The sequence below is a fragment of the Maniola jurtina genome, chromosome 1 (assembly GCF_905333055.1).
Source record: "Maniola jurtina chromosome 1, ilManJurt1.1, whole genome shotgun sequence".
Classification (NCBI taxonomy): Eukaryota; Metazoa; Arthropoda; class Insecta; order Lepidoptera; family Nymphalidae; genus Maniola; species Maniola jurtina.
Genome location: NC_060029.1, coordinates 10668378 through 10693282, shown reverse-complemented (window position 1 = coordinate 10693282; position 24905 = coordinate 10668378). Strand labels below are relative to the sequence as shown.

The 24905-nt window shown below is 41.3% G+C and overlaps 1 protein-coding gene across 13 annotated transcripts in view; it reads left to right on the top strand.

Moving 5' to 3' along the window:
• LOC123867741 (protein muscleblind) overlaps window positions 1-24086 on the top strand; it is a 208901-nt gene extending 184815 nt beyond the window's left edge. For 4 of the 13 annotated variants that reach the window (XM_045909978.1, XM_045909970.1, XM_045910053.1 and 1 more), the window contains 6 exons: window positions 11728-11895; window positions 12807-12890; window positions 13334-13513; window positions 14910-14999; window positions 15177-15218; window positions 15306-16171. In XM_045909978.1, coding sequence (XP_045765934.1) covers window positions 11728-11895; window positions 12807-12890; window positions 13334-13513; window positions 14910-14999; window positions 15177-15218; window positions 15306-15881 — 1140 coding nt within the window. In that variant the 3' untranslated portion in view covers window positions 15882-16171. Of the gene's footprint in view, window positions 1-11727; window positions 11896-12806; window positions 12891-13333; window positions 13514-14909; window positions 15000-15176; window positions 15219-15305; window positions 16172-16628; window positions 17847-20753; window positions 20839-21657 lie in introns of those variants that run through there. The other 9 variants (XM_045910010.1, XM_045910017.1, XM_045910026.1 and 6 more) reach the window with 9 other exon arrangements.
• The last annotated feature ends 819 nt before the right edge of the window (window positions 24087-24905 follow it).

Below are 24905 nucleotides of genomic sequence, written 5' to 3'. Positions count from 1 at the left end.
GTGCCAAAAATTGTTGTTTTTGGACACTTAGTTTTGATGTTATAAACGATCTAGGTAAAAATCTAGACGTACAAAATTAGAATGCTGCAACTTTTTTGTACTTCTTTTAACCCCATGCACGCTAAATCGGGGCGTGGAATAGAGTTCAAACCATTTCGTCATGTAAAAATCACAAGTTCGCGTGTAGAGGTTTTGTAAGAACTTGGCCTGGCGTACTTTGGGTGCTTAGATAAAAATGATTTGTTGAAATATGAGCCAGTTTACAATACTCCAGTCCTGAGAATCCTTAGTAAAGTTTCTTAAAACTTTTCTTTTTAACCCCCGACCCAATAAGAGGGGTGTTATAAGTTTGACGTGTATATCTGTGTATCTGTGTATCTGTCTGTGACACCGTAGCTCCTAAACTATTGAACCGATTTTAATTTATTTAGTTTTTGTTTGAAAGGTGGCTTGATCGAGAGTGTTCTTAGCTATAATCCAAGAAAATCGGTTCAGCCGTTTAAAATTTATCAGCTCTTTTCTAGTTACTACCTTCACTTGTCGGAGGTGTTATAAATTTTTAATTTACACTTGTAACTGATACTATCGTTTTCGTAACACAAAAGCTGTTACATGAAAAATTACAAACAGAACAGAACTAACCGACCGAAATGTCTTCGTTGTAACAAAGATTTCAATGTTTACCTCATCAATATGTCTGAATGGCGAATAATGGCAGTCGTATAGCGTGAGAGCAAAACATTTTGGCGCTATTAATCTGGCAGCGTGCTATATGGAGCGCTGGAGGCGGCACATTTATTTTATGTGCCGGCAATGTTACATACGCCATAAAAGTCGTTAGGACGGCGTAACGTCTCGCCAGCGTCTTGCTTGCTGTAATTACGGGCACCTATAGGTATAGCGCCTGTCGCCGCCTGAGCCCTCCGCCCTTAATAGGGTTGCCAAGAAGCTTATATGCTTTTAGCAGGCCATTACTGGAACTTTTTTTAATTGTCCGACTTACTCTACTCTACTTGTTGAACAGATTCATAATAATTATTATTATGCATTTCCTGTCTTGGAGCACACGAGTGTTCTTGCAACAGAGGATCAAGACTATCTTCATTACCTACAAGATATCAATTAGTAGATGTTACCTTCCTAAAATTTAGTTTTATATCCTTTCCTTACAATGTGTACCCCCTCTTGCACAAAAAGCAAACCCCAAACTATCCCCTATCGATTTATTTCGCTTTTTTGTTCCATGCTAGGCCGTTTTGCTCTATTTGGAATAGTCGCGGTCATGTTCATCTGGATCGCCCACGTTTTCTACGACCTTGCTGGTTCCGTTCTAAAGTTTGTCCGGTCATACGAGTATGATGAGGTGTTCGACACAGCGTCTACTCGCTCTAATTACAGTAATTGAAAGTCATAAACTCATAACATTTTAATAGATTTGCGTTAGATATGACATTAGATCGTCTGATAACGTGCTATTAATGTGCTACTAATAAAAGTCTTTTTGTGATACATTTACTTTTATCATATTGTGCCTAACCCTAGAACTCCGTCCCTTTGTCGTACTCCGATCCCCACATTAACCTAACACGAAGCAATAACATTCTCACACCTTCTAATGTACTGACTGTACACAACGCTCTATATTAGGTGCTATAAATTCATATTATGCGCTTTGACTTAGCGAACAATAGGTACAATATAGTTGAGAGTAAATCAACAGAGTTTAAATGCTAAAGGATTTCTAGTTAGTGTCTGTAACTTGTGGTATCTTCCTTGCGTTCGAGTGTTTACAGAATGTCACTCTACTCGACTTCAATGGTAAATCAGTAGTTCTAAGGTCTGGTTGCATAACAGGCGGTTAAAGTTACGTTGCGGTTACCGTTAAACTTTTACCGTCGATGAAAAGTAAAAGTAAAGTTTGCATGAGTCAGTATTCATATTTCCCGTGATAAAGGTTAAATTGTGGTCCGAAGTTAACAAAACCATAACTTGTGCTATTTTGATTTTATTGAAGGTCAATTTTGACCGTAACCGTAACGTTTTCCGTGTCTTATTTGCTACTAAACTTTATTGTGTGTCGTTGCTGTACATGTTGAGGTACCTACATGTCATGTCATACCTACTCTTTTGAAAAAAAAAAATATGCACTTCTGATTTTTAATAAAAAAATCTATTCTTTTTTTTGAAGTTCTGTCAATGTTTAGTTTAAAATAGAAACTTCAAAATAAGAATTTGTAAATCGTATAGTAACTTTTATATTTTAATCCATGTCCTAAAACGAATAGACATCATCTAGATTTATAGTACTTGTCAAGAAAAATCTAATGAGCCTAAAAACGACGGAGTTACGTTAGAAGTTGAGAAGTTCCTTCCTACTATTTATGGCCATCTCGCAGGCTCTATATGAGATCGCCTTTATGGTACCATATCATTGCATTGTCATCGAAATTGCATGTGTTTCATAATCCGAACAGCGATTGGGGGAACTAATCTAAACAAGTTTAATATAAGCTTGTAATGATTCACACACCACCCCGACGACGCTTAGGTAACCAACTCTCATCACGTGGTCGATGGTTGACTTCCGCGTCACAGAAAAGTAAAAACATGACCAGATATAAAAATAGCAAACTTTCAATTTTCTTGAGTAACCAAGAAAAATACCCGTTAAATATATAAATATAATAAATAAATGTATAACTAATGCTAATAGAGCGCAGTTAATTTTTCACTTTAAAGATTAATGCAATTAATTTACTAAACGAACATATGATATTCTTTTAATGCTGTCGAATTATAAATTAGAAATCTGACGGAGTGGTTTGTGATATTGTCACCGGTATAATACTCTCTCACTCTTGGATCTTGATATAAAGAGAGCGAAAAATAAAGTTAAGCCTGGTTAAATGCCGATAAAAATATATATAATTTGATCCTGATTCAGATATAAGACATATGTATATGTTACTACCAATTAGTGTAAAATAAAAAAAAAATCACCTCTGATTTATGTACCTCCACTTTATGGGTCTACGTCGTATCCTGATTGAAACTTTGCACTTTGTAACAGATTCCTTATTTCATAATCAGAATCTCTCACTTGGTCACTATCTACCCATCGAGACCAAATCAATGAGCCCAAACTAAGATACATTCAGCTCAAAATTGTCGAGTAGTCGGGGTCAAGGTTACCGTATTTTTGCAATGCAGACATAGGGGTCAAACTTATAACTCCCTTCTCTTTGCGTCGGTGGTTATAAATAGACAAAGTCAAACATTTGTTTAAGAACAAACGGGGGTGAAGTATAGAGTTTTGTCTTCCACTGTAAATAATAGCGTTAATAATTCGGTGTACAAAGAAAATTGATTTATGCGAACATGTTTACTAAGTTCTCGGATTTTAGTGAGTGGAATACGATGTAGCGTGGGAACTGCGCCGGGTGCAGCGCAGACTTAAAGTCTATCTATCTAACTGGGATTCGTTTATTCTGCACTGCGAACGTAATAAGTTTCTGTACTCTTGCAAAAGTCACTTTAGCTTCAATTGGAGCTGACCGATTTTTTACAAAGGAAATATAAAATTGAGATAAACTCGTCATTTATTTACTAAACTGGTCGGTACTTCTACTCTAGGGCACAGGATATTCCTTAATTGTCATTGAACAGGTTAGTTCGAACAAAGTCTACAAAAAATCGTTAGAGGTGATAAAAACTTCATAAATTATTGCTACGAATGTTCATTATTCAGAGAACTATCAAGATTAGAGACTGTTTCCTGATAGACTTTTTAATTCCCGATGCAAAAAGTGACTATTAGGTATAATTTGGCGGCTTTTTCTGTCAGTCTGTCTGTCATAACATCGTAGCTCTCAAATTAGCGACCGAATTGAATGCGGTTTTTTTATCCGAATGGTTCTTAGCTAGATATAATAGATGAAACTCTGTTCAGCTTTTTGGAGGATATCAGCTTTATTCTCAAAAATTTCAATCGATATTTGTGTTACTTTCACCTGTCTAATCGACTCGTAATTTGATACGCATCTAACCCAACGAAACTGCAATAACATAGTAATCTTGACCTGATGATGTAACCAGGACAGCCTGTGAACTACCTAACTCCTTGAGAACTGACAGCAGACGTGTCCTGTTTGGGCTCATTGATTTAGAAACGATCAATTGTTCGCTTATGAAAGTAACCAAGGTCTGACGATGGAGCAGCGAAATGGTGGGTATTAGGATGACAGTTTTATAAAAGGCAGACAGACCCGTATATTAATATCGGGGGTGATGTACATTTTTAATTTAGATGCATTATAGTAGTCAGAATTGTAATACATATGTCAGTCCGCGCAGCGTAGAGCTGAGCCCGGAAGCTGCCGCTAGCTCTGGGGTCGGGAGCGGGCGCAGATGGAAATTTATCACGCCCGCCGGAGCTGAGACTACAAGTTCGCGCATTAAACGAGTCCGGGACATTAGCCGCTTGCAAGATGCCGCCCGAGATCATAATTAAGTGCCGCCCAATTTATCGGTCCGACCCGCACCCGAAAACTCCCCTTAAACTTCCCTTATCGTACCTACTAAAAGCTCTTTATTTTGTAGTTAGTCCGCCTCGCAATTATCGCCTTTTATCTTCGCCTGTACGACACAATAGATCGCTAGCCGAGACCCAACACGACATCCAAAGTATGAATAAATTTTGCATAAAACTTGGGATTTATTTATATTCCGAGCGGGCCGACCGCCGCGCCCGTTCATATTGTTTAAAACTAAGACTGGCCTGAAGCAATTTTTAACATAATAGCTTAGTATCTTGACCACTAACTAAATGAAATAGTACCGTTGCGGAAATGACCCAGAAATCTTTGTTCAGATAGATAGTAGGTACCTATTGTTGTTAAACTAAAGCAGATAACCGGTACGAGACGAAAAAATGGTTGTTTAATAGGTCACAGTTGAATAATGAAGCGAGTCTGTCACTCGAGTGAGTGATTCAAGTAAGCGAGTGAATCGAAGTGTGTCAAGCGAGGCATGCCGTCACCGTCGCCGTGCGCGGCTGCTAAGACTAATTACTGCAGCAGCTCGGCTAAACTGGTTAGCGAGTGCTCTCCCAACCGACGTGGCTGCGCTAGCATTTTCTCGCTGCAACGCCGCTGCACTAAGCCAACTCATTATTTTCACTATATTGCACACGTTTGCCAGCTGCCTAATAAAGTCAGCCCAATACATGGTGTTATAAAGAACTAATAAGCCTCGTACAAAATGTTTTATTAGTAACAAGGCGAATTAATAAATTTTGAAAATGTTTCCTTTCCAACTATAAAATTTCATTTTGCATTTTATCTTTATGATCATTAAGTATAACGATTGTCAAACGGTTCGTAACCTATACTTATACACTAATATATCTGGAACTCATACATGTATTTTACATACTCATATAATAGTTACTTTTCTGAACTAATGTTTTTTTCCAGCCCGGGGATGCCTTAGTAAAGCAGGCAATTCAAGCAAGCCTATAAGTAACAAGATTCATTAAGGCAGTTACAAAGTAGCGCGGGCGTTCTTAAAGCGAATGGCCCTCGAGCTTACAGCGTTCATAATGGGCGTACGAGCCGGCCGAGGCGCCGCGCGCGCTTTAATGAAACACCTGGAGAGGTCGGGCCAGCTTCCGTTGCATTAATCTCGCACCCCGGGCTCGCGGCCGCGCCCGCCACTACTTTATTGCCATTCACGTTGACCCGACACTCGATACGGTGACCGACTAAATACAAACTGATTTGAGTATTACTTTTATAATATCGCTAAACGATGCCGGCGACTTCGTCCGCTTTAGATGAGGATTCAGTTTTTTTTTTTTTTTTCATTTCCTTGGGTACCCTTTAAGCTATCTCTGTACCAAGTACCTAGATGATGCCTGCGAGTTGCGACTTCGATTTAGGTATTTTTTTAAATCCTGTGGGAATTCTTTGAATTCAAAGCAGGTACTTTATATCCTTCCCCAAGATGCAACAGACAGATAGACAGAGAAACACACACTCTACACAATCACATCACACACTTTCGTATTTATAATATTATTACGGAACAGTACCTATGGATAACTAGCTTTTGCCCGCGACTTTATCCGTATAAATTTTTATTATTGTGACCCATTGTTTCCCGGCATAAAAAAGTAGTCCAAAGCACTCCTCGTGTAGTTCTAAAACCTGCCTGTGACGGTCGCGTCAAGTTCCGTTCAGCCCTTTCATTCGACTGCTAGTATAAAAGGCAATTATTTTGTAAACACAGACAGGCGCTTAATTTTTATTTATTCCTAAAAGTTCAAAAATGATCTATTTCTAGATAGCCTAAAATCAGGGTCAAAATTTTTATCATTAGGGTACACACAAAACGAGCTTTGTGGGCTTGCTTTAACATTTTGATATAGCAGAAACCGAGCCTTTGTTTTAGGGCAATTTTCAAACATATCGTATATCACGACATTCGCATTTAAAAGTGGGCAACTAATATTAAAGCCGGGATAAACAACGGCTGACCGCTCGCCGGCGGCAACGGCAAAAGTGGCCGAGATAACTCCGCGCACGAATGCATATTTTAACGTTAAGCTACGGCACCGCGATGCAAACTTGTTTGGAACTTCAGCAGTGTGAATAATTCTTGATTTAAGATTTCTGAAAGAAGTGGCTTTTTCGCTTTACTAGTTTTGCTGCTCGTAAATATTTGAGAATTACCTAATTGGAGAACTTGGTTCGTTTTGTTAGAGCTACGAGAATTTCTCTCTTGGCAGCTAGCTACGTGCCTCGTGGACGACTCGCACGTAGCGCTGCTTGGCGCCGCCCAGTGGTGGAAATAAAAGTATCGCGAGCGCGAGGCGTAAACACGGCCCCTCTCGCGTGCTGGCTCATTAGCCACTCCCCTGCGCTTCAATAAATCATTTTAAATTCAAATTCTACTTACTTTAAGAATCGGCTTTGCTTACCTAATTCCCTTCCCAGTTGCAGAATTTTGCAAATTAGATTTCACCTTTCCCCCTTTTGACTTAAAAATTACTTATTTGTGGCAACCGGATTCGGATCATAGCTTCTGATGTTATTACCTCTCAATTTGGCGCTATTGGAATCAAGAACAAATATTATATAGGCTGCAATCTTTTTCTTTCCTATTTCCCGCTTCTTTATTTCAATTAAAAAAAACACATTAAATATTTTTGTAGTTAAATGATCAAATATTCTCGTATTCGATCTGAATTCTACAAACACTTTAGCAAATTCTATAGACCTATCAAATAGAAATGTTAAAATGGGTTGAGCACGTGGCCGCTCGCCATAGATACTGACGCACACAAGCACACATGAGTCCACGCGGAGGACACCTCGACAGTACACAGGTACAAGTTGGCACGTCTCGCCGAGCATTTCTATTCCCGTCCCTGTTCGACATCATGAACATTTTTGGCACCCACTTTGGTTACAAAGTGGGCTTAGAATCTGCCTTGAGCATGTCATTCATCTAATCGTAAGCTCATTGTTTTCTCCGTGTGTCGAATAGCAGTGGCGCGTGTCGGGTCAGCCAATAGAAAATTAGCAGGAGTAGACGAGTGCGCGTACGCCCGTACGGCCAGTCATTCTTTGCGGACGGCTTGTCGCCAATCCGTCAATTGCGATCGATAGCTTTACACGCGCTACATACCAACTTACCTATTTACTGAGCGAGCACAATGTACATACTTACGTATGCATGTAGATGCATCACTTTATTGTACACTTCAGAAAGTAATAAACAGAAACAGATTACACAAAATAAGAGAATATGAGGTAGAGGACAATTGGGAGGTAGGTATATATTGGTAGGGAGCAATTGGGTAGTAGTATTGTATTATAAAAATGTATTAAGGTCAGTATACAATTCCACCATATTCGTGTAAGTGTAGAGAATTACAATTAGGTATGTTGCAACTAGCAGAGCTTTCCACCAACAAGACCTCTCACGCTAGTGTGCATTCCAGATATACGGGGGTGGGATAAATCTACTATTTCGTTTAAATGGTAATTAATGAGCCTTAAATGAGTATACTTAATGGCAGTTGTCGCCGGCGCACGGGCTGCTCGGGGACGGGTATGCACCGCGAAGGTCCGCAACTCGGTAACGAAGGCGCCGGGGCGTGCCGACTGCCTGACTGCAGCGACTGCAATGCACTACACTGCACTCGAGGGCCGTTCGTTATACGCGTTACAGCTTTAAAGAGCACTCAGCCGCTTTACTCGGCTCCACGAGACAAAAACGCCTTCGTTCATTTTTCAATGATGTCATTTTGCCACAGCGCAGCGGTACATTTTCCAAGAGAGCGTATTTATTTGAGCTTGGCTCGGAAAATAATAAATAATTAGTCCACGCAACGTCGTTTTGCATTGCTATGGTATAAAATATTATAGCGCATACCTCCAACGAATCAGTAATTTAGTATAACGTACTTCCACCTCCTAATCACGAATATCATAACAAAAATTGGCGTGAACGCCATTTGAATATGTGACAAACAAAGGAGAACCTCTTTTCGTTCGGTGTGCATAATAATCGCGCAATCCTAACTGATTAAGACTATTTTAGGGATGTGTGAGTACTACAGCAGAGATTAGGATCTGTGGAGCGTCACTCCCACATTTTTGAGAACATTTTTGTAATTTCTTTGCGCCAATTTTCGTTAAGATATTCATGATTAGAAATTTAAAATACGTTCACTATACCAAATTTCAAATTCATCGACGGTATGAGTTTTTCGGAAGTAGGTACACCCGAATATTGTTATTGCGATGTTAAATTCATGTTTCAAACTGTAATATGTAGGTTGCTTACGCGTTGAATTTGAACAAAAGGCGATACAAAATTATGTAGGTTAGATTAAGAAATATCTTTAAGACAATAGCTTATAAGATTTTATTATAATTACTGTTAGTTGGTAATAAGAGTCGATCATAAGCCTTCACCAATTAAAGACGTGTACCACAACGTCCTACCATCATTTAATACCACCAAACAGTTTTAATATTTCAAAACAAAAACAGCCAGCATAATATATAACTGAATATTCCAACTTTGAAAGTCTGAACTTTCGTAGTCAATTGTTGTCTAATATTGGGAACGATGGGATGTAGATGACACTCGTCGAAACCCTTAGTATTGCAAGAGAGCATTGTGTCGTAAAGGATACGGCGAGGGCGGCATTCTCGGTTTTCTCCTCAGATATCACAAAAATGTTATTAGTTTTGGATGGTTATTGTCCGCCCGCCCTGCGACCATTAACCCTTCGCCCGCGCCCAGTGACTGAAGTAGTTTAATACATTCAGTGTCTGTCTCTTATTGAATTTAAAGTTTAATTAACTGTTAATTAATAATAACGGCCTAAGCTTTTTTTACAAAAGGATTGATAATAATTATTATTTTAATAGTAGCTACTTCCCTTTCTAATTGTCAGGTCCTACGAGTTGCTACAGTCGTTGAACGTAAAAAGTTGTTTGAATGACATTCAGAAAACCGCATTGTTATTTGTACCTCTAAATGAAAACACCCTAGTCACTTAAATAAAAAGATACATAAATGTCTAAACTTTCTTACCAAGCGACCTCAATCCACACGAAGCAACTAATTGTTGAATCCGTCCTTGCCAATAAATAGTAGTTTGATAGACCAAACCGAGTTATCATAGTTAAGATAGAAACGTGATCACCCATTCAAGTTTCACAAACGGCTTGCTAGGAATCGAAACTCGGTTAAGTACGGCGTGCGTAACAGGAAATAATAACTTTATCCCCGGCTAAACTGCGAGAGGACCGTCCAACTAACATTATGCCTGCTAGTAACAAGTTAATCTAAATGCAGCCAACTGCTTCTAGCTTGTTGTAGCACGCATCGCCGAACTTTCAAAACTGACAAAATTTTGAATATCCCCCGTACATATTTTGGTTTGTTGATTTGTTTGATTGTGATCTGTGCAATTTATTTTGTTTAATTGAATAACCTGTCAATTCAACAACAACTCTTTTCTATAATTAATAAATAAAATCATAACCCTTCCTTCCTTTCGGCTTTGCCGTAGTCGGGTAAAAAAGGAGGTTATGCACCCGACCAACGCATTAGCTATTTTTACAAAAAGTCAAAATGAATAATAAAATTAATAGTCAATCCATCTGTAAACTGTCCATAAGGCGTAATAACGTTGTTTGTTAATAATAATTATTATCAAAAAAGACCACATTTTATGACAAATAAAAACTGTATTACTGTAACTTATCGACAAGTTACAGATAAGTAGGTACACTGATTAATTTATTGTTAATTTCGGCTGATTGAGAAGGTAACTCACATATTTGATACTTAAAATCTTAAGGCGATTATTTACGTGTACTTATTATGTGTAAATACCTAGCTGCAAAGTATTTTTAAGCAGTGAATATTGTAGCTAATAATGAACCAAAGATTACGTCGCCCCGTAGATATTATCACTTAGTAACTTCCTAACTGAATTGCTTTTGGTGTTCAGTTGAAGTTTGTTTGTTTAAGTATTTTCTTGAAAACTGCGATAAGCTTTTTTTTCTTTTTTTTTCTGAATAAAATATGGCATGGGGCTCGGCGTTTAGAGATAAAACGTCAGCGGAGCTCTTCCTGTCACGTCGCGCGACAGTTAATTACGCGAGTGTAAATAAATCATCATAGACTCGTGCGGTGGAAGGTTTGCGATCGCGAGAGCAATTATCTCGCGCCTCATTGATGTCGAAAATGAGAAGAAACATCCTATCCAAATTATAAACATTTCAAATTTTCATAACGCACCTACCGAACGCTTTTATTTTCAACCTGTTATATATAGCTTTTGTTTGATAGAAGTAGGTATTTGTTTTAAATGCGACATTTTTTTTTTTTCAATTTCTTACACTGAACGAATTTTTAAATAACATTGCAAAACGCTCTCATAAAAATCCATTTTCGTACTATTTATTTTTTTAGTTAGAAAAACGGCACCCATATATTTATTTATTTATTTATTGTCAACCAAAACAGATTACAATAACTACTTTAACTTAATTCTTAAATTGATACATTTTGACCTTATTGTAATCCTATATGGTCGCACAACATGACTATGGTTTTTTAGGCACGCTTAATTATTATTTAATATTAATAAATTAAATTTAATATAAACACTTAATAAGTACACTTAGTAGGATCACTTTGTTGTCTGTCTGTCTGTCTGTCTGTCCGTCCGTCCGTCGTGCCTGTCAGGAAAACGTATAGGGTACTTCCCGTTGACCTAGAATCATGAAATTTGGCAGGTAGGTAGGTCTTATAGCGCAAGTAAAGGAATAAATCCGAAAACAGTGAATTTGTGGTTACAAAATTAAAAAAAAATTAAAATGTGTTTAAATTTTCAAAGTAAGATAACTAACTATACCTAGTGGGGTATCAAATGAAAGGGCTTTACCCATACATTCTAAAACAGATTTTTATTTATTTTTAAACATAATGGTTTTGGATTTATCGTGCAAAATGTCGAAAAAATACCCGAGTTCGGAACCCTCAGTGTGCGAGTTCGACTCGCACTTGACCGGTTTTTTATTATCCCCTAAAACAGAGTTTACTTGACTCGTACATCCTATTATTCGTTCCCTCCAATGAATTAAATCTACGAGAGAAGTGAAGTAAAATCTAACTGTTATTGTTATGTATTTCCAGGGACGGTGTAACCGAGAGAAACCCCCCTGCAAGTACTTCCATCCACCGCAGCACCTCAAAGACCAGTTGCTCATCAACGGACGGAATCACCTAGCACTAAAGAACGCCTTAATGCAGCAAATGGGCCTGACGCCAGGCCAGGTGCTCCCTGGCCAAGTCCCAGCCGTGGTAAGACTCGTTTCCTTACTTCCCGCTAACACTGCATTAACGCTTCGAGCGATTGGCCTGCATCGAGTGCGCTGGCCCTGCACGCAACCTGCAGCTTTCGGTGTAGTTTGCTATGTACTCTAAAGTAGCAAATATTTATATTATTCGGTGAACGTCTTGTACATGCAGAAAACTCAACAGCACTGCAGTTAAGTTGTGCCTTGCAAATTCAAAAATTACTGATATAAAAGCTACTCAGATGAGAGTAAGCTCTTTGAAGTCTTATGCACATTTAGTTTAGTTTTCATAGACGTAGATACTCTTTGTCAGCTAACTAAAGTTGTTGGTAATAAATAGTATTTTATTTTCTTCGAAATGGTACACTTGTTCTAAAAGTTCTGCGCCTCAATTTAAAGTTTTAGTCAAGTTGTCCTTCGAGGAATACAACCTAGTATAACGTAGATAATATGTACATTTACAATATATTATTTTATTTGTAAAATACATATAGTAGGTAGGTACGTACTTAAAATAGGAAAGGTACAACTTAAAGTGCCCCTAGCGGAAGGCCGATCGCTCCCCACCGCAAAGCATGATTGTATTGTATAATTTTATTCGTTCTTTAAGTGGCATGTCTATTCTCCAAACTTACTCACATTTGTATGAACTGGGTAAAAGCGGTAATGCAAATAAATCACTGAAATATTTATTCCCTCACTATTCACACTATTGCTAACGTTACGGCCCGATCTCCTCGGGGTCTCTCCTCGCACTGCCGCCTTTGTGTTCTCCTACCGGAGCTTTTAGTTGATTCACATGTGGCTGCGCTTTGAGTAGAGACGTTGTGCGCGGAGCGACGTCGAGGGGCAGTGGCCGTGGGCGCGGGCTGTCCCTCGCACGATGAGTAGCGTGTTGTGTGGTTTTGTGTTGAGGTGGGCGGCGTGAGCGGAGCGGGAGCGGCTGCCGGCCACCTCGCTGCGCTGGATCCGATCAGTCTCGCCTTGCTCGCTCCGCAGGTAACCGCCGCCGACTGCCGCCCCGACCCTGGCACGGTCCGCTGTCCCCGCACTCCTCCTCTGGACCCTCCCGATCCCGCATCACTGCCTCTCATCTCTACCCACAGTATATCCTACCTGAAACCCATCCGAAGGCCAGTGGAGGTAGCTTAATCGGACAAGACAGTATTATGCTTATACTTTAATTCTTAATTTGATATGTACCTAATAATGCATGCAACTGCTTAAATTGGCTAATGTTATTTTTATTTAAACTAATAACTAGTACGTGAATATCATTTTAATAAGCTCCTTTGTGATTTACGCTTGCATTGATTACTTAGAGCTTTTCAGAAGACTTAATTTTATGAACGTTGAGAAAAGTGAATTATTAACAACATTTCCATGAAAGGATTGTCAGCGACAACAACGTGGAGTAACTGTGGTGTTCGCTTTGATGACAGGCGACGTCACCCTACTTGTCGGGAGTGCCCGGCGTGGGCTCCACGTACGCGCAGTACTACGCGCCGCAGCTGATGCCGGCGGTGCTGGGCCACGACCCGGCGGCCGCGGCGGCGTCGCCGCTGGGCGTCATGCAGCAGCCCGTGCTGCAGCAGAAGCTGCCGCGCACCGACCGTCTCGAGGTAAGAGCTGCGACCCGTTTTCCTTTTCTTTCTCTCATCGTGCCCCTCCCCGAGTAGCGCTTCCCGGTGTTGCCAGTTGCCACATCTAAAGGAGACCGACATAACTTTTGTAAGACAATGAAATGAAAAAATATCGAGAAAACGAGACGTTTCTTTCGACAACAGATGAATTAATTGGTGTTCGTGATGGTGTCGGTCTCCTGAGCGAAGTACGCCGCCTAGACTGTCCCCGTGCGTCTGTGGCGCGTCACTGGCTCAGTACGCGACGCTTTGCGAGCCTCACTCGCTTCACTGTCCCGTCGTCCCGGTCTCCCGGAGGACCTACACTGTTGGCGCAATGTCGGCAACGTTGCCACGCTTACCCTTTTATGTGTTACACACAAAATAATGCTCTATAGTACCGACTCGTCATACCTTGTAATTTAACGCTGTCGCCTCCTTGCCTTGAAAGTTACCACTTCAGTCGATTTGTGCCTACAATGTAGCGAGAATAATGATTTGAATTCTAAAACAATAGAAAAGTAAATAGAAATTATAGTAAATATGTCTCTCTATTCGGATATACATAGATAATTCGGTTTAATTAAAATATAATAGAAGATGCGACGGATGCGTTAGTAATTTAGTAATTCCAAAAGAAAATTCAAAAAGAAGCGGCGTCGGGTGAAGTTGACTCTTTTTTACATTATATACGAAGAAAAGTTATTAGATTTCCTAGATTCAAAGTTTGGTATAAAATAATGAGAAGTCCAATGACTCTTTCGACGTAATGTTGAGCTGTATCTCATACGAGTAGGTAACTCGTAAACTCGTGAGAACAAAAGAGAAGGGCTTGGTAGGACGCGAGCGCGCGACGCAGCGCTAGGCTAGAGGCTAGGGCGCGAGCGGCGACATGGCTGGTTTGGTGGTGCAGGTGTGCCGGGAGTTCCAGCGCGGCGCGTGCAAGCGCGCCGAGTCCGAGTGTCGCTTCGCGCACCCGCCGCCGCCGGTGGTCGCGCACGACGACGGCTGTGTCACGGTGTGCATGGACGCCGTCAAGGGCCGCTGCGTCCGCGACCCCTGCCGCTATTTCCACCCTCCCCTGCACCTGCAGGCGCACCTTAAGGCGCAGGCGCGCGGCGCGGTACGCCACCAGGCTGCACGCTCTCGCCTCGCTCGCGACCGCTCGCTTCTCTTCCGCTTGTCTGCTCGCGCGACGCCGCTTGTGTTCGCAGAGCTTGTTCTGTTCAGTTCGCCGCGGTCGATCCGCGTCACGCTTCCGTCGCACTCACGCTTCACTTTTAATTTTTTTTATCTATCGCATAATATCACTTAATGCCGAGCTTTAGGTGTATTCTGTGCATCTATTACATCGTTATTGTTTCTGTCCCGTCCTGCGACGCTTCGCTTCACGTAGACGGCCACCGCAGCGCAGCAGCCGGCAGCGAGCGCGACTTCGGAGCCGGGCAAGAAACGGCCGGCGCCCGCCGAGCTCGAGTCGCCCCCGGTACGGCGCCAGCTTTGCACGCTTCTCCCTCCCCGCCCCTCCCGCCCGCACGCTCCCGCCCCCTCCGGCGACGCGGCGCGCCCGGCCGCCCCCGCCGCGCGCGCCGCGCCGCACACCCTCGCCCGACACCGGCCCGTCCGACTCGAAACCCGCTCAACCGTCTGTTTCTCTTTTCAGATGGACATGAAAAGCGTCGGATCTTTCTATTACGATAACTTCGTAAGTATCCTCGCCGCAGGCGTAGCGTAGGCACTCGCCGCGACCGGCTATCGCTCGCCGTGCTCACCTGTATGTTTCGTTTTGCAGGCCTTCCCCGGGGTGGTGCCGTACAAGCGACCCGCCGCCGACAAAGCCGGCATGCCCGTGTACCAGCCGGCGACGACGTACCAGCAGCTGATGCAGCTGCAGCAGCCGTTCGTGCCCGTGTCATGTGAGTACCCCGCGCCCGCCGCGTCCGCCCCGCCGGCCGCGCCCGCGCCGCCGCCCGCGCCCGCGCCGCCGCAGCCCGCGCCGCCCGCGCTGCCGCCCGCGCCGCAGCCGTCGCCACCCGCGCCCGACGCCGCGGCTGACGCCGCCGCCATGGCCAAGGACGTGGCGCAGAAGAGCTACGCGGCCGCTCTGGCACTCGCGGCGCAGCAGTCGGCCATGGCGCACGCGGCCGCGGCCTACACGCAGCAGGCGTTCAAGGCGCGCGCCATGCCGGGCCTCATGCGCGCGCCCTTCATGATGCGGCCGGGCTGGCCCGCGCAGCCCATGCACATGCCCTTCTACCAGCAGCCGTACATGTACGCTATGCCGCCGCCCACGCCGCCCGCGCAGGCCGCGGCGGCGGCGGCGGCGGCTGCCGCGGTCAACCCCTACAAAAAGATGAAGACGACCTAAGGGGCGGGCGGCGGCCGCGGCCGGAGGGGCGTGGGGCGCGGGGTCTCCGCGTAGAGACTCGTATGTGCGATGTGTGGCCCCGGCCTGTCGGGGCGTTAGCGCTAGGCGTGTTGTCACATTTGTATTGTATTATTGTAAGGACGAAGCGAGCGGTCTCCGCCTCGCGGATGTCTAGGTAGTTTTACGCTATATATCTATTCTATTATGTATCTACTCACTTACCGTTTTATCTTATGCGTGTATATTTCTCGTACTACGATCCCGGTAATAATAACGCTTGAATGCATGACTGTACGTTTTTTATTACCTCTTGTCGATCGTCGTGTATCGGCGCACTGAGAGTCGCTCGGTCCGTCGGTCGTTTCCCGCTACGTACACGCTTTCCCCGGAGGAGCCCGCACGGGTGCGCTTTGGCATAGTGTCGCCGCATCGCAGTATCGCGGCCCGGCTCGGCGGCAGCCCGCACCTAACACAGCCGCCTCTAATTTTCGCATGGATAGAACCCACCACCCCTATGTACGTTTGGCTCATCAGGTACTTTACTCATTATTCTAGTGCTCCTCGTGTGTGCTAAGTGTGCCGGCGTGTTCGTCGTAGTGCGGAGTCGACGAGCGTCGTCCCGCATTTTCTTTGAGTCGCACTTCTTTCTATTTATTTTTAACGCTTTCTGTTACATGCCTTCCGAATGACCGCTTCGGCTGTCGTCCGCATTACAATCTTTTGTCGCTTTTTGTTTCGGGACGGCAGGCTGTGCGCCGCCCAACGCTCCCTATGTGGAATACACCGACGAGCGCGGACAGGTAACGAGTGCCGCGTGCCGCACACCCGCCCGCGCCACGCCACCCACGCCATACACGCCGCCCACGCTTCCTCTCCCACACCCCACACGCAAACACCACGCTTCCCTTACATCCTAAACGGTTTGAGTATGACGCTAATACTAAGGCTATCCCGGTACAGATCCCCTCTCTCTAATGATTCTAGCAGCTCCCCGGCACTCTCCGCTACTACTCTGTTCTCCGCTCTACTCTGATCACGGGCTCGAGTGTGTACTCTCTAACCAGATTCGCATATCGCCTCTGTCTCCTTTGCGCCTGCCTCTAAACCTTTTTTTGCCGACACTCGAATATGTTTCATGCAGTAATGGGGTGTTTGACTATGCTATTATTTTGAAATAAAGTAGCAGATATAATTCATTTTTATTATTAATAAAAACGATTTGTAAGTATTTTTTCAGATTAGGTTAGATCTATAAGATTTTATTATTTGTGGTTGTAGAAATTCTTCAAAGTGGGCATCATAAATCGTACAAAATTATTAAAAGATTTGACAAGTTACATATCAAGGACCAAAAACTGAGAAAGAGACTGTTTTTTGTGTCAAATTCGAAACTTTGCTTTACCAAAAACGGCTATGGGTCTGGCTATCAAGTTAGATGTTTTCAAATAATCTATGGACAATCACAAGTAAACCCATGTTTTTACTTATTTTAATGCCTTTTAAAAGGGATGACTTAACGAAGATCACAGTGTGCTTTTCAGCCCGAACTTTTTGTGAGAATCGCAAATTCATTGTGACGTCACATGACCGAGTAGCGTCATATTTCTTGCTCTCATACTTTTCAAACACTCATAACTAAGCAGTAGGAATATAATATGTAGGTAGATATTTTAAGAACAAAATAAATCTAAGTTTAACATGACTACAATGCGCAAAGTATTAAAATTTCGAATAGTCTTAACTTTGTAATACTGCGTATTGAAGTGCAATAAAAACGCACGCACTACGTAATGTGATCTAAGTATTTATTATTTGACATTTTAACGCACCAGTGTTCTCTACAATACAAAATTGTAGGTAGGTACGATGATTTTATGTCATATTTCGCACAAAAATAAAGCGCAACAGTAAGCTAAAATACTTTACTATAAGTTTAGTAAAAATGTAAGCATGCTCCCTGAAAAACAGCGGACGGGGTTGAATTACAGCCATATCGTTGTTTTTGAACGATTGGAGTCAAACACCCTATTCACACAAATTAAAAAAATATTAACACAATTGACAATGCTAAACATTGGACTAAGCGATTAAAAACATCAATTAAAAAGTTCACTTTACTAGATCTACGAAATAATTATTTCTGCTACTACTATTCACATTCAACATTTTCTTCGAGCTTGCCTTAATGAGTGCGCTTCAGTAGTAATATACCTAACTAGTTATGCTCTAGACGACATTCGGTAGATTAAGCGCTTAGTGAACAGCGAGCTAGAACTTTGCCACTCCACTTGGGCTTTCGTAACAGGTAAAGGTGCGGCGCTTGTGTCGGGCACACGGCCCAACGGAAGCCGCAACTAGAACACTACACTACTCTTGTCTCGCTAACAGTCAGTCGGAACGTGTTTGTTCTTTGAAAGCTGCCTCATATTAACCGTCACGTCGAACTGTGAATTGACGACGCAGAATATCTGGACGCTCTGTGGCAATAATTTCGGTATCTGAAACTGATGGCATTGCTTATCTCGCAGATCATACTATGTATCGATGTCATCATCACATCAATCATTTAGTCATTGTGCTGTAACCGTGTCGATTATTTATTATATTGTAATGAACAGTTGATGCTACAACTTACTTGTTGACGATTTTTAGTTTTGTATAGTGAAACATACTCGCTTTCAAATGTGGAAGAAGTCACTCTACAGTATTGCCTTGCTTACACCCGGTAAGATATAATCAGCTTACTTTAATATCCTCTATATAAGTGATTTCCTGTATGTTGCCTATACTGAAACGCCGCTCGACCGTCGTATGACATCAGCAATGTTTATGAAAATTAATTAAATTATTTTGCAATGTCTGTACCAAATCTGTCATGTCTGCGGTAATTTCAGTAAAGGTTAAATTATATTTATAAAAATAACGAAGCCGCTAAAATATTTCCGTCAATGAATAGATGAAAATTTGCAACTATCCATTTTAGATACGACAATTAAGTATCCTTTGAACCTTCTTAAAGTCAATTCCTTGGCGGAAGTTCATCTCCTGCAGTATCAACTATCAACCGCTAAAGGGGGTCTTTATTTTTCACTAATTTTAAGCTAAAATGCTTCTTAAATAAATATTATTCTTATGCGTAGTTGGTAGTTGAATTGATGGTGGTGAAACGAGAGAATTCAAGGTATCAGCTGTATATAATGTGAGCGTAATATAATCGCTAGTGCGAAGACACAGTTTGTACAACGTGGCCGTGCTGGCCACTCAGCCACTTTGAGTTTTCTCGTCCAATGCTTTAAGCGCTTCGCCGACGCGGCTTCAGTTCCTCGCTTGAGATTTGTTGAAGCCTCTCTGATGCCTTACTTGAAGTACTCACCGTAGACGTAATTAATATACTTGGTTTTCTTTTGTTTGTCGTACAGTAACCGCACTCTAATGGTCATTATGTTGCAGTTTGTACTACCACTAACATGTCACGTCCAGAACTGTCATGTAAGCTAAAGGTATAAATTTAATTTTTCTTTTTACATATAACCATGCCTACCTACCGTTTCGACAGCATGACCGACCCTCTACAGAGCTCGCAGCTCGCGAAGGACTCACCACAGCCGACGCTGACACATATCGCAAACCCCACACAGCCTATTTAAGCTTTTTTAGCGACCGTTGGTTTTTATGGGTACACTTTGGACGCTAAACTACCTATAGAACGCCCCCGCCCTGGTACCAGTTGTCTAGCATCATGCTTTAGCTTTTTTGTAAAATATAGTCACGCTTAAATAAGATTGGCTGCGCAATAATGATTATATTTCAAGCGTTCTGCATGCCATTTAGATATTATATATTCATACCTACTATGTGCATAGCGCAGCGTACCTTAACACCACTGTGACGGCCGCGCACGCGACAATCGACTGCCCCGATCGTTTTATTCTGTGTACAGTAATTGTTTTGTGCTAGCCTCCCTACACTGCAATATGAACGTGACACACTGTCAGCGCGCCCCTTGACCAAAGAATGCTTGGAAGGTACAATCATATTGTGCAACAAATCTTGTAAAGTTATTGTAATATTAAAGCAGCAACAAGATTTGATTTCGAGCAATGTCGCCTCGCCTTCCGTGTGTCTTATTTTTTGTTAAGTATTTCCGATTCTTTCCGATTCCGTAGCGACTGAGAAACTACACACGCATCTGTCGGTGATATGATAGCCTATACGTACTTACGCATATAAATACATGGATACCGGTTACTCGTGTGCTCTTTAATATTACAAAAACTATTTCAGCATTTTTTTTTCAGACGGCTGTGCAATGAGGATACTTTTCAGTGTCAGATGTATGAATGTCCATAAAGTGATATAGAGATAGAATTAACACTATTAACATGATACAATTTCATAAACCGTCAGATTTATCACACATACATAATACATAAAGTTCCCTGTAATTTGTTGCCAACAAATCTGTTCTTTTTTATTTTAACTTTATTTTGTATCTGAAGACATTATTTTTTGACTGTTTATGAAGTAGATTAACTAGTTATTTTGTGATTCAAACACTTGAGCTACAATTTGTGGATTATTAAAAATGCCAAGGCTTAATTTCAAGCCAAAAGAGTTCCTCATAAGTAAGCAGCCTAAAGTTATGCTGAAAAACTGTTTTTTTTAAATATGACCATGATAAAATTACAACAGTGATATTCTGAACATTTTTCTAAATGTTACGTAAAAACAATGACGACAAACTGTATAACCTGGATTAATTTTATGATATATAAATATAATAAAGATCCAGCTAACTGTAGCATAACTGTTTGAACACAAAAGGATTATTTTCGTGAACAAATTCTTATAAATTATTTTTACATTTTTCAGTTACTGGACACCCTCCCGGTGTGCCAAGATTTTAATCGACAAGGATGTACGAGACCTACCTGCAGATTCGTTCATATTCGTGAAGGTATGGATGATTTCTTGATAAAAGCAATTCACTCTGTCCCATTAAACATTTTAATAGTTGAACCTCTTTTTAAAATATCAGTACTTACCTATTTGATGAACAAAAAATTTAATTAACAAAATAGAAATTAAATCCCACAGTTTACTAGACCTGCATGGAAAAATATTCCAAACTCCTAGAAATATCCTTCTTTGTGCATGAACACAATATATATTTTACGTGTAAATAGTCTGTATTTTAATGGATTAATAGGTAAAGCATTAGACTAGATTTTTAAATCAGTAGGTAGTTTTGTTATCTAGTAAAACATTACACCTAGTTATTTTGTTTTAGCGATTAATGTTTTACTTACTCAAAACTTAGATGTAATTAGAACTTATTAGATAGTGTTAGACAGTATTAAAAATCTTTAGTAAACATTTTTGTTAGACTATTCAAAGTAGCTTGTCATTAGGCCGAGTTGCGCAAAATGATTTGTTAAATTAAAAAGTATGTAGTGTCTTGATTTCAAACATTTAATTCTGACTCTTAAATTGGCTTCTAAATGCTTTAATAATTTTCTTTTGAATTTTGAAACTGCGCTTTGATAAGTTCATATCAAAATCTCTGCCAGATCTTGGAGACAGAGTAGGCAAATTGTAATATCACTTATCCAAAATAATAAAATGTTTCACTCCCTTAGTAAAGTAAACACAAAGTAAAAATATAAAAATTCACATAATTATATTTGAAAAATAAATAGAAGTGTCATACATTCTTGTCGTATTGTGGTGTTGGTGCACCTGGCGAGAGCGCGCAGTGACCGGTGCGGTGTTGCAGGGTGCGGGCTGCAGGTGGTGGGGTGCCGCGTGGTGGTGTGCCGCGACGCCGCGGCCGGCACGTGTCGGCGCGCCGCCTGCCGCTACTACCACATCCCCGTGCAGCTGCCGCCCGCGCTGCGCCCCCCCTAACCTCCCGTCGCCGCACCCCCGCACCCCCACCCCCCATCCGACCCCCTCGTCCACCTCCACGTCGCCCGCTGCACGCTCGGGAAGGCAGGTTCGTTCGGCCGGCGCGGCTCCCGCGGCGGAGGCGACGTGCTAGCGCCGGAGCGGCGACGGCGCGACGCTCGACGCGCTTCCGCCGCGTTCGCGTTCGCACTTCGGGATAGAGTGTGTACATAAGTAGCGGGATATGATTCTCGGGCACGGTCATGCGATTGTGATATGAATAGTTTTCGACGCGCCGGAGTCGTTTGAATGATTCTTCGAGATCGTCGAGTTGTAGTTAGTGAGGTTTAAAATGTTTTATTACTATTGTATATTATTTTTTTAAGATACGATATGAGTTCCTGTAGAGATCGGCGCGCGCGCCAGACTTTGTTGTATATAAGCGAAGTGACGTCGGGCGACGATCGCGCGGCCGCCAGGAGGCCGCCGTCGTACTTCCGACACCCTACTCCTACTGTGAGCATTTTTGTGAGAATTATGTTACTTTTTATTACGTTATAAAATTATGTTTTTATAGATGACAAGTTTACACTAGATTAGGTTAAGAGGAACGATGAGACACCAATAGTGTAGCCGCTTCTCTCGTCCGGCGCGGCGGCCGTCGGTCGCCGTCTGCCGCGTCCCCTCACGTTAGATAGATCGCGACACTCGTAGAGTGATAGTGGACTAACAGTCGAAACGATGAACGTTGACGGACAATATTGAAACGAAGAAAGCATACTTCCAAGCTATTTACCTAAATCGTAGGATAGAGAGTCGGCTTATATTCCGGATAGAGTTTGCTAGATATCATTATTTTTCCGATCGATCCTCGTCTATCGAAGCACAAAATAGCGACTGATGATCGAATCCGATCGACCCTCGACATGTCCAAATCGAGAAATAGCTGCCCTGTATTGTTTTCGACTTTAACAGTATTAACTTTTGATCAAATTTATCTCATCGTATGTATGTAGAGGTGATATGCGGATAGAGAGATGCGGGAGTGCGCCGCCGCGCCGCGCCGCGCTCGCTCCGCTCGGCTCGAGCGCGGGGGCGCGGGGGCGTGAACTCTCGAGGCATGGGAGCCTAATGCCTAATATTATTCCTAGTCCATATCCTTTTTGTTGATCAGTCATGCGATTAATGTTAGAATAAAATATTAATAATTTGATTTATTCCTCCCATTTAGTGGATATTTTGATAATGATATATTAATAACGAAATATTTAAGATACATAATACATATTTGATTCTAAATCCTGATAAAGTGACACTACGTCGGTAATTTAGTCGGAGGGATACTTGTGCCGTGATTATATTTTTAGGTATATATTATAAAATAATTCCTAGCGTCGGAATTAAAGAAGTGATTAATGTGTAAGTGCGTTATATTTATTGTCGTATATCGTAAGGGAATGCCATATCGATAAAAGATGACTGGCGGAGGAGTTAAACTCGGCGAGGTTGCGTTAGTTCGGTTGGTTGTTATGTCCGGCGCCGGGCCCGCGCGGCGACGGACTGTTTGCTTTTATCAATACGGCACTGTATGACTTTTAAATACATAAGTTGTATTTTTATTTTTGTTAAATTTTTCGTTTCATTAATTAAGTATATTTGTTGCCTTTAATTTTTATAATCAAAATTTTATGATCTGACGCATTTATTGTAAGACAAACGATTACTTTTATAATTAGTGTGATAATAATAATTATTATGGTATCAAATTGCCGTTATAAATATTATACATCGAAAGTATCCTTCCTCTTTAGAAGGGACTCTTCAGACCCGAGGTTTCTAGTGGATTTATATTTTTCTTTTGTTGTATTTTTAATGTTGCGTGTGTCTTACACATAATATATTTCATTTTTGTGATATTTTTAACTATAAAGTACTGTTATTATAAATCAAAATGGAAAAATGAAGACCTAATTAAATATTCAAGAATTTATTTGTAAATCACAAAAAAAATGTAAAACTGTAAATATAATAAAAAAAATGAACTGCAACACAATAATTAATTATTGATTATAATTATATCTCTCATCAAGTACACTGTAAGTTCTTCAATACCTAATGGTATGTTATTATGTAGTAGGTACATCTACTAAAGGTAAACCGGTCCAGTGAACAAAGTATTGATAATATTGTGAACATTTTTTTATTCACGAGCAATCACAGAAAGTACATGACATTGTAATATTATTTATGAAATTACTATGTGATGTGATCTTCGGATCAATTTTGAGTACAGTATAGATAATAAACAACTGAATATGTGACTCGCTTTTTATTTCCTTGAGCTTATACATCCGTTTTCAATAATCCGAATAAGCAATAGTTCACTCTGGCAATGTTGTGTATTTAAGACAAATTGTATGCTCTCCTTTTGACAAAAATTACTATGATGCTAAGTAATTTATCCACAGATTACGGATAGATTGAATATTGAAAACGGACATTAAACGACTAAAACTTTAACTAGTATATATACAAGGTGCCCATACCATGGGTAAGGATACCCACTAAGGTGTCTGCATACATGCTTGCAAACCTGAGCAACAGAATCAGAATCATACCTAGATGTTCAAGTATGCTTGCACATAAAATCAAGGGTTTATTGAAGCTTACAAGTTACAGTTCCATAATGAAGCCACCTTTCTACATCTACTTGAAAGTAAATCATGCAGTCATATGTGTGAAAACGCTAATAATATACTGAGAATTGTTACAAGAAGTGCGATTAGTGGAAATTATTCAACAAAATACAAGAAGAAAACGTGCTATCAATAGTCTGTATAAAATAAGAACTCACTCGCCATTTTAACTCCGTGTCAACTGTTATGTTAAAAGCACAATATAATATAGGTAATAGTTGATATCATTGATAGAAGAGCCACCCCTACAGTAGGTAACGGTAAGTACTACGATATCAAAAGTACGTAGTCCTTATTTTATAGGTGAACCGTGAACCGTACTTTTGACATGACAGTTGACGCATAGGTACAGTTTAAAATGGCTAGTGAGATATCATTTTGAGAAATATAAAGGCGCATTTTCATTAAAATGCGGCCTAACATGGATATAGGTAGGTACTAA